Genomic DNA, 18,382 nt, shown 5'->3' with positions numbered 1-18,382 from the left:
CTTAGTGCTCACTACTTAAGTGTACGCATGGAAGCGAGCCACTTGAGGCTGCGAGGGAAGGCCGGAGGAGGGCCGGATGAGGGTCGGAGGAGGGCCGGAGGAGGGCCGGGGGAGGGCCGGGTCTTCCTGGCACAGCTGAGGCGGATCTCCAGCCTGATTACGTCCACAGCGGACTGCCACATAATTGATGACCTAATTGAGGAGTGGGAGGAGAAGAAGAGGAGGAGGAGAAAAGTTAACTTGTTCCTCTTGCTCACAGTCCCACAGCTGAGGGCATTGATGTGATCGCAGAGGTTTCCGGCTTTTTACTTTCACTTCTTTCCCCCCATCTTTCACCCTCACACACGGAGCACAAATCCACCTTCTCACCTTAGCTGCGTTTCCTTTTTCTCTCACCCCTTGCCCCCTCTTTTTGGGAACATTTACTCTAGCGAAGCACCCTTCTCTTCTGGGGGAAAAAAAACCCAAAAACTTTCACCGCCTCACTTCGCCACCTCAAGTTGAACGACCTCCACCGGACTGTCACCGCAGCCGTAGCCCGCTTTGGGGCACTTTCACCCGGCCAGCACGCACTTGGCGCCGCGGCAGCAGCAACGGAAGCATCCTCAACATGAGCCTCAAAACGGACACGGAGCCCAACAACAACGTCTCCATGGAGGAGGAGGTCAGCATTCACTCAATTTATACATTTAGGAGTCAAATGTTCCTTAAACATTCAAGTTTATTTTCTATTTTTTTAATGGTAAAGAAAGAAATGCTACCTTTTACATGCTTAAAGAAGTGCGGCCGGGGGGGGCGGGGGTCTTATTTTTTGTTTTTGGCCCCTATATATATAATATACAGCACTGTGGCCCAGTGGGTAGCATTTTGCGTGGGTTTTCTCCTGCATGGCATTCCAGAAATATGCATATTAAGTAAATCACCACTCCAAATTGTCCATAGGTATGAATGTGAGTGTGAATGGTTGTTTGTCTATATGTGCCCTGTGATTGGCTGGCCACCAGTCCAGGGTGTACCTGACTTTTACCCCAAGTCGGCTATTGGGATAGGCTCCAGCATACCCCGCGACCCTGAGGATTAAGTGGCATAGAAACATGTAACATAAAGCTAATCATGGATGCTTTATTGGTAGCTTAGCATATTATGGAATTATTGGAATGATTTTAGCATCTTTAATGTATGAAATATGATAAATGAAAATGACCCCACATCCTTTAATTGTTCCATCAGCGTAAAATGTATTTTTTTTCCTCCTTGACACTGCACAAGGTTTATATTTTAATACTCCCTCCTTTGTAAATGACAAAAATGGATGCCGGTGAATTGCAAGTGTCAACATGTAAAATATATAATGGGAATGAATTATGAGTAATGGATATGGAGTATTATAGTAGGATTAAATAAGATCAGCTTCCTTATCAGACATGTGGAATTGGACAAATGTAACCAAGACTGTCATTCAAGGTGCAGCCGGCAGCGCTTTTATTGCCCTGCAGCGTATTCTGGAAAAACAAATGTTATTAGATATTACACTATTTGCTTTGTAACATAAAGCTAACATGTTTTCTCCCAATAGTTTTGGTTTACATTGGACTGATTATAGCATCTCTAATGTACAAAATGTATCAAAGTGTGGCCCCGCATCTTGGTATGAAACATATTTTTTGCCACGTATACAATTTTTAAAACAAAACTAGAAGTGTTTTTAGAAATGATATTTTTCATGTCTGGAGAGCGAGCATGTTGCCCGTTTGCAGCTGCCATGATTTGTCTTTGTAATCAGGCCAGCAAAGTTTTCTTGACTAATGACTCCTTAAGGAGACGCAGTGAGGGGGAGCAGTGCACCCTGTTGTTGTTCCTTTGTTCATCATCTCATCAAAGATTGTGTCCTCGCTGGCCTCCTTAGCCTCATTTCCTCCAAGACCAAAGCTCAAGCGATGAAAGGAGAACTTGCTTTTGTAAATGAATCTTGAAAATGACACGCTTAAGTTGTGTTAAATATGGCGTCCTTGAAGGAAGCCGACGGCTCGGGCCTTTTCACTTTCCCCACGCTGAGTTTTACACCAGAAAAAAGGCAGAGCGGCGGCAGGGTTGGGGCCGTGGGTCAGAGGAAGGAAATGGTGTCACGCTGTGCACTCTTGTCTGGTGCTGTTCCTCCGGCAGCCCCATTGTGGCCACGGTCGCCCCACCAGCTGGGAACTAATGGGTCCTGCTCCGCTGTTTGTTTCCACGGCCGTACTGGGCTGCACACGGCATTGGCCCTCATGGAGCCAGTCGTGCACAACCGGGGGTCCCCGGCAGGATGGGAGGTTTATGGATGATCATCTTGTCAACATAGTGTTTATTTGTATATATGATGTTGTATTGCTACTGTTATCTTTTCATTATTAGCGTTCCAAGAGGTCACTAATATAGCATGTAAAAACTCCAATTTTTTTCAACGCGGGTTGGTGGGTAATCCAAAAAATATGGGGATTAATTAACCGCCCCTTAAATTGTCACTGTAGGGTGGTGGTGAAATGGGGAAAAAATGGTGTCAAGTTTAACCGAGTCAACCTGTTTTCAGGTACGAACACTGTTCGTCAGTGGCCTCCCAGTCGATATTAAACCACGAGAGCTCTACCTTCTCTTCAGGCCATTTAAGGTATGTTATGGCGTTGCAGGATTTATAAGGGAAAACGTGTGCGCTGGGAAGTATGGTGACTAACTGGGAATGTCTTATCCTTAAAAGCCTTAAATAGCTGCTTCATGGTGCAAATGTAAGAACACTTTCTGTGCTTATCGCTTCAAAGATAACATTTTAATTTCAACACAAAATGTTCCTCCTTTTCTAGTCGCCCACAAAGATTGAATCAAGCCCCTTTTTGAACATTGGAGCTGAAATCAAACGACCTCCCTGCTAATGAGTGCAAATATTTGCATATATGAAAATGAGGCCACATCATTGTTCATCCATGGCTTCATAAACACCCACCCACTTGTGTCCTAACTAACCAAATTGGAAGTGGAATCCCTCGCACATGGATGAGCCTGTGGAATGTGTAAATGAGTAGCCCTCGCCACTGACCAACCAGCCGTGCATGCATGCGACCCAACTCGCCCGCCGTGGAGGGAAATCTTGGAAAAGGCCTGAAATGTTTTGCTACTCATGCTGACCCATTGATGTCAGTTTTTTTTTTTTTTTTTTTTTTTTTACGTGTGAGAAAACTCCCTCACGCTTCAAAAGCATAAACGTTGTAAAAACGCATGCTAGAAGGGAAATGCTACAAATTCATAGAACAAAATGGCAGATATCAGTGGTGAAAGACCACAGCAAAGTTGACGGAATGAACAGGTATAGATGTAAAAATGCTTTATTCTAATACGTCTCTTTAAGACGGAAGTATCCCTGAGGTCTGTGGTGGCAGAGCTAACTTCTGTTTGGTTCCATCAAATCCTCCATGCGGTTTGGGTTTTGGCTTTTAGTTATTTGCTCCCACTTCATTGAAATCCATATTTTCTTTGTACATACATTTGGTCCATAATCTCAGTTAAGACACTGCAATAAATACACCACACAGTACTAGCGTTGGGTGGGTTAATTTTTGACTTAATTGTACCGTAAGAAATACGGCAGGAGCCGCCATGCTGGCTGCCGACTGATCTCCAGCTGATGCTGAGGTGTTTATGCCTGACTTCCTGCATGTGACTCCACGGTGGATAATTGGCTGTCTTTCTTCTCCGCAGGGTTATGAAGGGTCACTGATTAAGTTAACATCAAAACAGGTGAGATTCTCCCATCCACGCTAGAAACTGTTGCTAAAACACTTGCGTGTGTGTGTGTGAGATGGCAGTGGAGGATGCATCGTTTTTAATGGCCATTCCTCGTATGACTTTTTGTCTTGCAGCCTGTTGGGTTTGTAACCTTTGACAGCCGATCTGGAGCTGAAGCTGCAAAAAATGCTCTCAATGTAAGAATGTATTTGATCAATGCTATCCCCTTTTAATTGTGTTGTTGTTTTAACATAGATATCAAAACATTGGGAATGTTCTCTGAAAAGTCCTCCCTCCCGTCAGTTACCACCAAGTCAACTCTTTCTGTCTTCTCATAATTCAATGGCAGGGACTTTTTTGGAAAGAGACGACAATCCTGTAGCATTACGGTAGTTTACTTTGACCTTGATACACATCCATTTCTAGTCTGGTGTAGCTTTCCTCATTTTGCATATCACTGCTTTACTATACTTGTGCTATAGCCACGTTTTTTTTAGTGTTCTTTGGACACATCTTCAGTAGTGTAACCTTATTTTTTCACCAGTAGGCCTAACACGCTCTCTTAGCATAGACTTCCTTATGAGCATCACTTCTTAGGCACACCAGCAGCACACACAAACACACACACTCAAATACTTCTCACTTGCATGTGGGCACAACGCTTAGGGCACAAAAACACAAGCAGGGTAAAACCACCCAAAAAATGCCACTCGAGTCTCGTCATCGGCCCTTTTCCTCATCTCGCTCTCCTCCCGGCTCGTTGCAGCGGGATGAACTCCATGAGAGGAAAAGAGATGAAACTATGTTGAAATACTCCAGACTTGTATCCTTGTCTCCTAAAGTCCTGAACTGTTTTGCTGGAATGGAAGCGGTTGGGAGGAAGTGGGTGTGGTCTTCCGGTCCACAGGACACAACAGCTGAAAGGATACATCCTGAGTATTGAAACATGGCTGTAGGAAAGGAGACGGTGCGAGACTAAGAAGTACAGCCCCTCCAACTTAGCCCACCTCCCTTACAATCCAATGTCCCCCTCCGTCTCTCCCTCAGGGCATCCGTTTTGACCCCGAAAGCCCCCAGACCCTGCGCTTAGAGTTTGCTAAAGCCAACACGAAGATGGCAAAGAGTAAGCTGATGGCCACACCGAACCCCACAAATATCCACCCTGCTCTAGGAGCACACTTCATTGCACGGGACCCATGTAAGTTGTACGGCTGCACCACTCTAGGCTCATCCACCCTCACTTGGACAGGGCCGCAATAAATCCAGCTTCAATGTTATGGAGTACTGAGGTTAAAGGGGATCTAACATCTAACCCGCACCGCACATGCATGCATCATCTCGATTCTTCAACCACTTTGCTTCCTTCCAGAGAGGAATTAACTTTGACTTGTAGCAGACATGTACATGTTGGAGGTTACGGGTTACATGAAGTCCATTCATATCAATAAAAGATGGCAGTTCTGTACAAATGCCAATCAAGGTTGGGTGAGTCAGCTGTCTTTCCACATTCCCTATAATTCCCCAGACGACCTGACAGGGGCGGCGCTCATCCCGGCCTCCCCGGATGCCTGGACCCCTTACCCACTCTACACGACGGAGCTGACCCCCGGCCTTCCTCACGCGGCCTTCACTTACCCAGCAGCGGCAGCCGCCGCCGCAGCCCTCCACGCCCAGGTGAGGGACCAACCGGTGTGTCTAGCTTCTATCTTCCATGTTTCCATACGTTTCAATACGTTCACTGTATGTTTGTTGTCCTAGCCAAGCCTACCACAGCAGGGGGGCTAGCGCTTGTTCAGCCTGGGAGCCACTTTCAAAATGACAAAGGCCCAAAGGTCTTCCTCCTACTATGAATACAGAAAATGATTGTTGTACCTGGATGTCAGGCATGACATCCATCTCTTCCTGTAGGCCAAAAACATACAACATAGCCTGTATATAAAATCTACCTCATCATATTGAAACTAGTACATTTGTATTTCCGGTTCGGTTTTTAAGTTTACAGATAATCAAAGTATGTGATTTTAATTCAATATGGTAACAATTACACAATTCCTCAATAGCATAATAAAAAATAGCTACGTAGTATTCATTGGGCACAGTTCATGTATTACTTGCTATTAAACATGACTGATGTAAAATAACATAATTATTAACAAGGCAACATATTAAAGATTTCGGCAATGGGCACACTTTCCACCTGAATCATGACATGCTAGTTTAAGAAACAGAATTCTGTAGCATTCAGGACGCTGAAGCCAAGCCGTCGAACAATTGACTTTTTCTCCATACGTACAGGAACTAGCCACTATAAGAACAAATGGCATGTTATGGTTATGGCCATCTTGTATCCGTAATCGGAAAGTTGTATCAGTTTGTCGCTTGATGTCTGTTTACCACCTAATCTCTGCTGGGCAGAAATGGCGAATCAGGAGGGGAGCTGAATGTCAGCTGACTGACTGTCGTGTTGTATGACATCCCCGCAGAGATGGCGAATCAGGAGGGGAGCTGAATGTCAGCTGACTGACTGTCATGTTGTATGACATCCCAATGTTTTCATGATGGGTAGCTTGCGATCAAAATAACAGGCACACCTGCACTACAGTATGCAGTAGATCCCGTTAGCAATTGATATGCCCATAAAAATGTCTGACACACAGGCCCCACGACATTGGTGTTCTCAGTTTTCGAATCAACATTTGCAATAAGTGACTGTACACAGGACACTTTGGTCATAGAATTAAAGAAAAGGGCTAAAAACTCAAATCCCTGGAGTTGTCCAAACTTGATTTGTTGAATATACTGCATGTTCACTTTCAGACATTCTTATGTTTTTATTCAGACAATATTTTTACCCCTCCAGCATTCAGTCTTCATCCTTAATGATTAATTAGATGTGACAGTCTAGCAGGTGGGACCCAAAGTGGCTATCATGTTTTTTTTTTTTTTTTAGGATTTTCACTTCCATGATGTCTTTCCTTTTCTTTGGCACACTTCTGCTTGGGCGATAAGTGCAAAATGAACTTTGTGATATTATCCTTCCTCAGTGCAGTTGTCAGCCCCCACATGGTATTCTTTGGGCGGGGTGTGCTGTAGTTCCCTAGAGTTTGGTGTTTGTGCGGGGGGGGGGGGGGGGGTCTATTTGTGTATGAACAGGCTAAAATTATGTTTTTATTCATGGGGGTACGTAACCTAGTGTTCTGTCGACATTTCAACGTGTAGGCTATTTGGGGCAAAAACGCCAACCGATACGACAGTAAGAGGTTAAATATTAAATGTTTTAGAAAGCAGTCATGGTTGACAATGGAAATGGAAAATATCTTTGGGTCATTTCAAGGTCATTGTGTGTTGTGTAAGAGCACAAGAACACTACATCACCAAACACTATGACATAGGCCTTTTGGCACAGGAATGCAAGGTATTTGCTTGGAGAAATACTCCTGAGCTAATGTAGCCAAGTGTGTGCGGGGCGGGGGGGGGGTCTTTTTAAATTGGAATCTGAGAAGTTCCTGAAGTGTTTGCGCCAATTCTCTGCTATGAGATTTGAATGGGCAAATGACTTAACCTTAATAACCTTTTGGCTATTTAGTTATGTCACAGCTTAGGAAAAAGGAGGCCTCATTCTGTCATGGCTTTGGAAAGGAACTGGGTGGAAATGTTTATCTTCACATTTCCATGCCTGTTCATTAGTGCAAAAGGTCAAAGTAGATATGTACTACGTTGTGGAGAAAATCCCCAGAATGAAGTGTTTTAAGCACCAAAGCCTCATTTTGGTCATGACTATGTTTGTGTTTCTTTAGATGCGCTGGTACCCTACTCCGTCTGAGACTTCCCAGCCCGGATGGAAGTCCCGGCAGTTTTGTTAGATATTTAGTGAGTAACCTTTGGTCCAATGAGTGTTTAGATTTCCCCCACACTATCCACCTTCCGGTCAGTGCTAACCTGATCTCGTGGACACTGAAACTGCAAAATGTGTCAATACAATTCTGAATGAGGGTAAAGGCTGAGCTTGGTATGAAAGCAACTTTTAGAAAATGTTTCTTGTCAGTTTTACATCCATTTGTCTGATTTCCGTGTAGTATACAAACTGACTCTTGACTTGAGACTTTTGGTTTCTCTCAAAGCAATTTTCCCATGTGCATGTCTTATTATTAAAACTTAAAAATGCAAAAGAATAGTGACCAATTCACCGTGGAGATGCCATTAGGATGAAATTAGAGCAGAGTTAAGCTGTAGACAAAGGTTGAAAGTGTAAAGCCAACTAATAAACCTGGATATTGTGCTTTTTGGGTGAAATTTCAGGATGAAGCTAAAATGCAAGTGTGCTTGAGGCTGGCTCGGGATGTCCGCAGAAAATGTGATGTGGTCATATCTGTATGATTGTCATGATAGTGACATGCGTCACACGGCCAGCTTGCTCCCTCACCATGTCCGTGACCTGAAATCATTCAGTTTCATCTTGGAATTGTGTGTAATCACGGGTCTTGGGATGTCCACCTCAAGATACGGAAACAGCCGTGAAGATCGGGAGGTACTTTTTAGTAGCATGGTTGTGGCCAATCTGGCACAACACACAGCCATCAAGAACCCAAAGACGTTAGACCCGTCTAACAAAGGGTCTCAATAACGATGAAAGTGCTGGCAATGCGATGGGGAATTGAATCTCAGGCCCTTTCTACAACTTATTTTGTATATTGCAGGATTTCTTTGTAGAAAGAGTTTTTGTAAAATGCATCCAGTGGCACGATGTGTACTTTACACAAGATGTGACTTGAACGAGGGAAGACTTGCAGCCAGTATCTTTTTTTTTTTTTTTTTTTTTTTTTTTTTTTTTTTTTTTTATGGGAAATGCTGAAAGTTAGGTGAGCTTAATTTGACCCTGTAAACCGGTGGTTTCTCAACTGGTGGGTCAGGACCCAAAAGTGGCTTGAGGAGCAGTTCTCTTTGGCTGGGTGGCGGGGAGGGGAAGAAACCACCCTAATGTAATGACCCAGTGTCATGTTTATGCTATTTGCGTGCTCCAATGCCTCGAGGTGGATGCCATGTTTCTGGGCCAGTTCGTCAAGCTGGGGTTGGGAGAGGAAGGAGACATCCAGTTGGAGACCGAACGTGACGTCTGTCCGACACCCAGCTGCAGATATATGCTGGAGACGGCATCTCTGCAATGTAGCTCATGTTGTATTCCAGTCCTAAGATGAGAAACCAGTTGAACCGCTGCTCTAAACTTTTGAATGCAAATGTTTCAGTATTTTTTTTTGCACAACTTGCTGTTCAACAAGGAGCTGAATATTGGCATACAGTATATTGGGTATCTCGGACACTCTAAGCTCAGTGGCAACTTCCATCTGACAACATCCTTGTCTAGCAAGGGTGAAGTATTCCTGGTCGTCTTCCGGTTGAATCTGGTTCCCAAAGAGCAGGGGTGTCAAACTCGTGCCGTGGAGGAATTAAATCACCTGCTGGAGAAATTGGTAGTCCCACATGTGCCCGACAGTATGTTGCACACTTTTACATTGAACAGTTCGACATGGGAATTTATTGCTTAGAAGTCCGATTTTAGTAGGTTCATCCTGAAATTTCTTCAGAAAGCTCAACATCCCTAACTTTTGAGTATTGCATCAATTTATTTTTTAGTTTTTTTTTTTTTGGGGTGGGGTGTCTTGTTTTACTCTAGTCATTGGAATAACTGTTTCCCTATTTCCTACAGGCCTCTGGAAACCCCACCTTTGTCCAGTTGAAGTGAGGTTTGCAAGTTCTTAATTTAATCTGGTTTATTTAATGGACAGATGTGCATTAGAAACAGTATTTATATCTCCTCCAAATTGTGTCTGGGGGGGGTTAAACCATCTTTGCTGTCGACAATCACCCATATGCTACTGTTGTGGTACCATCTCAGCACTTGATAGAAACTCGTGTTACTAGTCAAAGCTCCATGGACCACCGTCGCTGAGGAAAACGACCACCTTTTGAAGTTATTGTAACGTCTCTGACGGACCACTGGCCCCAGAAGGTTTAGCTGCGTGAAGTCGTTGCATGTTCAAGTCTTTCTGGCATGAATTTAGAACAGAGTTGTGTGTATCCTGGTTTTCTTAGTTTGTGTTGCCCCTTTACCTTTTGGTCTAGACAGCGAAATGTTTTGTTGTTCTGTGTAGCTCGTTGGTCTTACCTCCATCCCCATGTTCATGACAACCCCCATGCCCTGTGCTCATATCGGTGTCATTATTTCAGCAAAATCAAGTACAAGTATTTTGTACTTTTTGCATATTGTGTATATTTATGCATTTTTGTGCAACTAAATGAACATGTATAAGTTGGATGTTTAGTCGTCTCTTGTATTTTGGTGTTTTGATCCAATAATCCTGTTTAAATAGTTTTAGAGGAAGAAAAGTGCAATTTGTTTCAATGGGAAGTGGGTGTCTGTCAAAATATTCAGAACGTGGCGCGTGCCAGTCTGCTAAAATGAGATTGCTGTAAAATGATCTTTCAGAATGTGAAACTGGACTACAAATGTAAAGGGTTGCTTTTTGGGTGCAATTTTGAAATGGGGACACATGATTCGAGAGATGGAGGAATTTAGTTTGTGGTTTAGAAACAAGTTTTGTCTTTGTGTCTGCTGTGCATAAGATGTGTTTAAAAAAAAAAAAAAAAAAATCCCATCTTATGAATAAAAGAAGTGAATGCATTTTTCTGGTGGTTTATTTGTTTCCAACTGAAAGTTTGTAAATGCTTTAAAAATGATCTCAAAGGAATGGACTGCATGGTCAGCAGATGTTCCCATCAATAATGCATCGCTGCTATTCATTTGTAATGCACAGATGCATTAGTGTCTCTCTGCATCATGTGTAGCGTTGACCTCCACACTTCTGGGCTCCTATGCTGGTAAGACTGTTCAACCACCCGTGATGGATTCCCACGGGACACTTTGGACTCTTCTCAATGTGGCAGCTGCCTATAATTGTCGTGCTTAACTGTAAACATTTCCCCTACTGTGCCCTTGTAACGTATACAGGCAGAAGACTTGAACACTCAAGCCACATTCTACATACATGTACTAAATTAGGTAAACTATCTACAAGGTCAAATGATCACATATTTGTTAAAGTAACAAAAGAAACGTGTTTTTATTTTCAAAAAGTGCATATGCTGCCATTTTGCTTTTTCTTTATAATGCCATTGTTTTTCATTTCTTTGTCAGTTGCTGCCAGGAATTGGACTGGTGAGCATTGCTTTCTTTCATTTATCAAAACTAACAAATCTAGCTTTCCGATTGCACGTCAATCTAAGGCAGGGGTGCTCACACTTTTTCAGCATGCGAGCTACTTTTAAAATGACCGAGTCAAAATGATCTACCCACTACAAAAATGCAAAACATCTATTTATTTTCAAATGTATTGAGGATTATTTGTACGTACAATGTATGTTGATGTACCTTACATAACCAAATGAGCCAATATTGCATAACACACATAATTAACTATTAACATTTTTTGTAATTACCTGAGTTTACTTTGATGACTTGCACTGAATTGAACCAGCCAGGGATGCATAGTCCGGACAGTAGCTGCTGATAGCCAGCCTCAAGCACACTTCCAAATGTTTATCAGTCATGGATAATATCCGTATCATAATATCCGTATAATATTCCATATCCGTATGGAAGTGATATGTTTTTTGCCTTTTTACTTGGTCCAGTTTTTGCCTTTTTACTTGGTCCAGCTCCTTCACTCATTTTAGTGACCATAAACTTTAGCAAGGGCTTAAAATCTGACGCAATTCGCCGACTAGCTTAGCACTTTGCATCGTTGTTTACGCATGAGCGGTGACCTAAAGGTCAAAATTCAGTTGTCATCTGACTGGTTGTCCTGTATGTCAATCAAGTAACGGGGATGGATGATAGGCTGACATCGTAAGTTCTGCTGCACTTAGAGACGTTGTTTGATTTGATTGGTCGCCCGAAGGGCAACATTCAGTTGTCATCTGAATGGCTGCCCTGTATATCAATCAAGTGACGGCATTGATGCTGGGATGATATTTTTTTAATGTCACGCCGCGATCGACCAGTACCACCTCCGCGATCGACCGGTAGCTCGCGATCGACTTAATGAGCACCCCTGATCTAAGGCAATGCAGCAAAACCATACAATTATTCCCCTTTAGTACGTACAGCTGCAAAAGTCAATAGTGCAAAATAAGTAAAACAGAAAAAATACTGTTGGCTGTCATTCAAGTACTTTGGCTTTTTCAAAAATATACGAAAAGGTTCTGGCACCCCTAATAATTGTCAAGATTTTCCTTTATAAGCCATTTCAGTTCAATATAAAGCAGATGACCACAGTGATATTTGAGAAGTGGAACGAATTTTATAGGATTTACAGAAAGTGTACAATAATTATTTAAACAAAAGAGGTGCATAAAGTTGGGCACCCCAACAAAAAAATGACCAATATTTAGCAGAAATAAAACTTCCTATAGCTTCCAATGAGGGTCTGGATTCTGGTTGAATGTATTTTGGACCATTCCTCTTTCCAAAACATCTCCAATTGAGTCAGGTTTGATGGTTTCCAAGCATGGACAGCCCTCTTTAAATCATACCACAGATATTCAAAAATATTCAGGTCTGGGGACTGAGATGGCCATTCTAGAACGTTGTACTTGTTCCTCTCCATGACTACTTAAGTAGAATTAGAGCAGTGTTTAGGGTCATTGTGTTGTTGGAAGTATCCAGCCCCGGCGCAACTTTCACTTTGTCACTGATTCTTGAACACTGTTGGCAAGAATCTGCTGATACTGACTGGAATCCATGCCACCTTCAGCTTGAACAAGATTTCCAGTACCTGCACTGGCCACGCAGCCCCACAGCATGATGGAACCACCACCAAATGTTACTGCGGGTAGCAAGTGTTTGTCTTGGAATGCTGTGTTGTTCTTCCACCATGCATACCCCCCCACGTTATGTCCAAATAACTCCTTTTTAGTTTCATCAGTTCACAGCACCTTATTCCAAAATGAAGCTGGCTTGTCCAAATGTGTTTTAGTGCTGAATAGTTGAACGATGCACCATGTGACACCATCTGCAATAATATCATGTTGTAGGTCTCTGGAGCTGGTCTGTGGGTTGACTTTCACTGTTCTCACCATCCTTCGCCTTGCTTATCTTATGTTATTTTTCTTGGCCTGCCACTAGGGGGCCTTAACTAGAACGGTCCTCACTATGTTCCTCAGAGTGGAACCTGACAGCTGAAATCAGAAATTTTTGTATCCTTCCCCTAGACCACAATGTTGAACAATATTTGCTCTCAGGTCATTTGAATATTGTTTTGAGGCTATTCTGGTGCTATTGGCCACCTTAAATACCATTCCTCATGGTTGGCTTCATTTGTGTATGCAGGTCAAGGGTCAATGAGCTTACAAAAAAATGTAATATGACATATTAAACTGATATTGCTGATCCACACAACCAGTGTTTTATAAAGGAAGATCTTGAAAATGATCAGAGGTGCCCAAACTTTTTCATACAACTGTATGAAGTCATGCTGTTTTGTAGTGAGTGATGAACACGGCACAGAAGATCACTGGCTGCTCTCTGCCCAGCCTGGAGGACGTTGCCAGCTCTCGCTACCTCAGGCAGAGCTGCCGGCATCATCGAGGATGCATCCCACCCCGGCAACCACCCGTTTGACCTGCTACCCTCAGGCAGCCAGTACAGGTCACACAAAACCCGGACAAACAGACTCAGAGACGGCTTCTTTCCCAAAGCCATCACTGCAATGAACAATCATAAATGATCAATACTGCACTACTAAAACACACATCTCACTCTTATGTACAATAAGCTTAAAAATGGGCAATAACGGACTAGATTCATTCAAGTGAAATTCAGGTACAATATGTGCAATACTACCTTTTGTTTACTGCAATTCCACATTTTGGTTACTGCAAATCTACATTTTGTTTACTGTATAGGTTATTGTTTTTGATGTACATATATTTACATTTATTCTGAACAGCACCTGCCACTTTTTAGAATTATATTCTTATCCTTATTTTAATTTTTTCCTTATTTTTTATTTTAACTTTCTACAAAATGCACTGTGGAGTTGCACTCAAATTTTGTTGTGTGCAATACAGTGACAATAACAACGATTCTGATTCTAGTGGAATACAACATATTACTCAAAACTATGATGCATTCAAAGATATAGATAGTATTTTACACTTAGTGTGTTACTGTAATGCAGTGCTTCTCTATTTATTTTCTGTCATGCCCCCCCAAGGAACAAATGTTTTGTGCCCGCCCGATTTTAAATATAAGAAAAATTGATATTTCCTCATTTATCTGTACTGTAATGAAAATATGTTAAAACAGACAGTGACAGTGCCATGGAAGCATATTTTCAGAGAGAAATAGCCTGTGTGTACTCCTGCTGGAAATCCAAGTGGTTCATTAACTTTTGACACACATGGAGATTGACTTGGAATCAATACTGGAAATATTGGCAAAGCATCAGGAAGAAGAGCATTTTTCTTCTTGTAGAAAATGGCACAAAATAAGACAAAACAGCCCTGTTTTATGTAATCACATCTGTATTTAAATATGTGTATCATTCTGATTGTATGCAATGCATTTTGAATACAATAAAAAATCTTTTCATTCATTTGAAAATATACTTTCTATTCATTGACATTGAACAAAGTCATTTTTGATAAACAGCAAAAAATAAGACTAGTAGAAGTAGAGAAACTTGTCATCAAACCAACACCAATGAAGCAGCATTGAAAAAATTCTGAAAAATCTTCTGCCCTCAGTTAGGCGTTTCTAACCCAAACTATGCAGCCAGCTAAACATAGTATTTCCAGTGTTGTCTGAAGACCATTTACTATTAGTATTCTTTGTAAAACTGCAAAATAGATACAAATAGATATTCTCTCATATATGAGACATGTACAGAATGAATGTTAGCATGGAAGCTAACAAATGTGTACCACCAAAAATCCTGTTACAATACAACTGCATGACTCAGCATAGGCCCAAACTAGCTAGCTCTCAGAGCAGAGAAAAACATATGGATGACCACATCAGTTGAAGGTAAATCCGCATGTTTAAATACTTACAGATTATGTTTTTGCCAAGGATTACACAAAATGCAGAAAAATGTGTGCTCTTATGAAAATGCTTGTTGTGCTGCTCTCAAAATGGCGCTTGGACTAAATTGCCTGCTGCTTACACTTGAAGGCTGCTAGATGGCGCTGCCACGCAAATCTAATCACAAAAGAAGAAGCTAGGGCATTTGTAGCAATAGGGACCTCTAATGGAGAAAGATAAAATTACACCAGCACTCAATGAATGAACTTGGGGACAGAACAAGCTAATTACATTAAAATTAAAGCAATACAAATACATGGTGTGTCATGTCATGGTGATTAACCCAAAATGTGCCGCAACTTAGTTTAAAACAAGATAGAATAAAAAGAAGTCCATCGAGGGGAATGAGGTAGTGTGCATCTTAGAATGCAGAACACTGTTGCCCTCTCCTGGTTCCACACTTGCATGACCATGCCATCGGGCAACACAGTTTTGGAAGGACTTGGCAGTTTTGGAAGGACTTGGCAGTTTTGGAAGGCCTTGGCTGTCTCCTGCTGAACCTAATTGCATGTACACAGGTGTCAACCAAATTTGCCAGTTTGTAAAATGCAATACAAAAGATAACATTGTTCAATGTTCCTTTTCCACAATCTCTTGTGCCAATCATATCAAAATGTATCACATTATAATGTGTTAAACCAATCTATGAAGATATGCTAAGAAGTGATATTTATTTAAAGAAAAAACTGCCAGCACATCAACTATATAAAGCTTTTTTTTTTTTTTTATGAATAGTATTAACAGTTCAACTTTTTTTTGTTGCATTATGCATTTTTTCATTCAATTATTCATTTTCTACCTCTTATCCTCACAAAGGTTGTGGGTATGCTGGAGCCTATCCCAGCTGTCTTTGGGCAAGAAGCGGGGTACACCCTGGACTGGCGGCCAGCCAATCACAGGGCACATATAGACAAACAACCATTCACACTCACATTCATACCTATGGACAATTTGGAGTCGCTAATTAACCTAGCATGCACGGGGAGAACATGCAAACTCCACACAAAGATGGCCAAGGGTGGAACTGAACTCAGGTCTCCTACCAGTGAGGCCTGCACACTAACCACTCATCCGCCATGCAGCCTGTGCATTTTTGTTTTAACTTTTCATTCAAGTGAAATTCAGGTACAATATGTGCAATACTACCTTTTGTTTACTGCAATTCCACATTTTGGTTCCTGCAAATCTACATTTAGTTTACTGTATAGGTTATTGTTTTTGATGTACATATATTTACATTTATTTTGAACAGCACCCGCCACTTTTTATAATTATATTCTTATCCTTATTTTAATTTTTTCCTTATTTTTTTATTTTTACTTTCTACAAAATGCACTGTGGAGTTGCACTCAAATTTCGTTTTGTGCAAAACAATGACAACAAAGACGATTCTGATTCTAGTTGAATACAACATATTACTCAAAACTATGATGCATTCAAAGATATAGATAGTATTTTACACTTAGTGTGTTACTGTAATGCAGTGCTTCTCAATAATTTATTTTCTGTCATGCCCCCCCCAAGGAACAGAAATGTTTTGTGCCCCCTCACCCCCGATTTTAAATATAAGAGAAATTGATATTTCTTCATTTATCTGTAGTGTAATGAAAATATGTTAAAACAGAGTGAACCACTGACAGTGCCATGGAAGCATATTACATTATTATTTTTTGTAGTTCGCACATTCCAAAAACATGTACATGTTAGGTTAATTGGGAACTCTTGTTGTTGGTTGGTTGGTGTCTAGATGCGCCCTGTGATTGGCTGGCCACCAGTCCAGGGTGTACCCTGCCTCTCGCCCAAAGACAGCTGGGATAGGCTCCAGCACCCCCGCGACCCTCGTGAGGAAAAAGCGGTAGAAAATGAATGAATTAATGTACATGTTAGGTTAATTGGGAACTCTTGTTGTTGGTTGGTTGGTTGGTTGGTGTCTAGATGCGCCCTGTGATTGGCTGACGACCAGTCCAGGGTGTACCCTGCCTCTTGCCCAATGTCAGCTGAGATAGCATGCCCACTCCGCTGTGATTGGTCACACTTCCCCAGCTTCCTAACTCTGCACCATATGAGGAAGTCCGCCCCTCCGACATCACAAAGGAGCAGTTTTACCACGCCTTTTGAAACTGAGCGTTTTTGAGCCATCCCAAACTTCTTTCAGGGCTCACTTCCAAATGCGCAAAACCTCCTTATCTGAAACTTTGGCATTGTTTTCCACAAGAATACAACAATCTAACTACGTACACAAGTCAGAAGAGTGGAAAAAGCATAGTAAAGCCTCTATAACAGGGGTCGGGAACCTTTTTGGCTAAGAGAGCCATGAAGGCCAGATATTTTAAAATGTGTATCTGTGAGAGCCATATACATTTTTTAAACATTGAATGCAATAAAATGTGTGCATTTGTATGTAAGACCAACAGTTTTAGATGGGCTCTAATTACGTAGACCAGGCACACTACCCCACGCCAATGGGGTGTGGCCAGCACACTTTAGTGAGCAGCGCAGTGTCCAATAATAAATCAAATACTTGCTGCCATTAATGCAACTTCTGCTGCTGCATAGTTTTGAACCGTATTCAGTACACATATTTCATTCTTTTGGCCATCTTCGTCAAAAGGTTTGGTTCTGCAGCTTTAGCTAGGTGACTATTTGACTAAAGGAGGAAAGTTTACATTTACATGTTTTTTTGACATCTCAATGACCGAGGTAGACTACAGCATTACCCAGTAATAATCAAGTTTTGGTGTTTGACCTGGAAAATATCATCAGGAAAGATGGATATGGTCGGCCACATTGCAGTAGAAAATAGATGGACGAATTAAAATGCATAAGAAAGTTTTGATTTTTAATATTATTTTTAACAGTGATTTCTGTGATGTTTACTTTAAAATGTTAGCAAAAATACATTTTTATTGTGGTAAGAAATGCTTGAGAGCCAGATACAGTCATCAAAAGAGCCCTACCTGGCTCCCGAGCCATAGGTTCCCTACCTCTGCTCTATAAACAAAACTGTAATTGCTACTGTAATGCAACTGTAATTACTAGCTCAAATATGTTTTTTCAAGCTGAACGCCTGATCCCAAAGACGTCATTTTTTCACACTGTACTTGTGTCAAATGTCATATTTACAATTTTCACATTTGGAACTGAACTGTGTGTGTGCACGCGTTTGCTTGTGCACATTTGTGAATACATTAATTCACCAATTAACGTGCAGTTGCACTCAAATTTCGTTGTATGCAATACAATGACAAAAAGGCGATTCTGATTCTGATTTCCCTTGAATGCAATTACAGGGCTCCATGCTTTTACATGAGAAAGATGCATGCTGACCTCTTCTGCCACCATGTGGCTGCTTTACCGCTTAAAACTGCACTAAACTATCGTGAAGTTGCATCATCACCTCTTCTTGCCTCTTGTGAAAAAATGCAAAAGACTATAAATAGATTGTCTTTGGCCTCAGGCCTTCAGGTTGAAAAAACGTATTAAAAGTTG

The 18,382-nt window shown here is 41.6% G+C and overlaps 1 protein-coding gene across 4 annotated transcripts; it reads left to right on the top strand.

Annotated features, from left to right (window-relative positions):
• Nucleotides 1-286: 286 nt before the first annotated feature.
• Nucleotides 287-10,443, top strand: LOC131097861 (RNA-binding protein, mRNA-processing factor 2a). 4 transcript variants are annotated; one of them, XM_058045914.1, is made up of 8 exons: nucleotides 287-664; nucleotides 2,567-2,644; nucleotides 3,727-3,765; nucleotides 3,888-3,950; nucleotides 4,801-4,951; nucleotides 5,279-5,427; nucleotides 7,551-7,623; nucleotides 9,458-10,443. In XM_058045914.1, exons 1-7 carry the CDS (start codon nucleotides 611-613, stop codon nucleotides 7,614-7,616), a joined length of 600 nt encoding a protein of 199 aa, XP_057901897.1. In that variant the 5' UTR covers nucleotides 287-610; the 3' UTR covers nucleotides 7,617-7,623; nucleotides 9,458-10,443. The 4 variants fall into 4 exon arrangements, with proteins under 4 accessions (XP_057901897.1, XP_057901896.1, XP_057901894.1 ...); XM_058045913.1 differs by having other exon boundaries at nucleotides 5,279-5,442; XM_058045911.1 differs by lacking the exon at nucleotides 7,551-7,623 and having other exon boundaries at nucleotides 458-664; nucleotides 5,279-5,442.
• Nucleotides 10,444-18,382: the final 7,939 nt, after the last annotated feature.

Source organism: Doryrhamphus excisus, chromosome 1 (genome assembly GCF_030265055.1).
Source record: "Doryrhamphus excisus isolate RoL2022-K1 chromosome 1, RoL_Dexc_1.0, whole genome shotgun sequence".
Classification (NCBI taxonomy): Eukaryota; Metazoa; Chordata; class Actinopteri; order Syngnathiformes; family Syngnathidae; genus Doryrhamphus; species Doryrhamphus excisus.
This window is presented reverse-complemented; position numbering and strand designations above follow the sequence as displayed.

What these genes read in the sequence shown, in the direction of transcription:
- LOC131097861 (XM_058045913.1), top strand. Translation starts at nt 611, where the DNA reads ATGAGCCTCAAAACGGACACGGAGCCCAACAACAACGTCTCCATGGAG. An exon ending in CTGCAAAAAATGCTCTCAAT is followed by an intron (nt 3,951 to 4,800) that starts GTAAGAATGTAT and finishes TCTCTCCCTCAG; the next exon opens with GGCATCCGTTTTGACCCCGA. An exon ending in CCCAGGTGAGGGACCAACCG is followed by an intron (nt 5,443 to 7,550) that starts GTGTGTCTAGCT and finishes GTGTTTCTTTAG; the next exon opens with ATGCGCTGGTACCCTACTCC.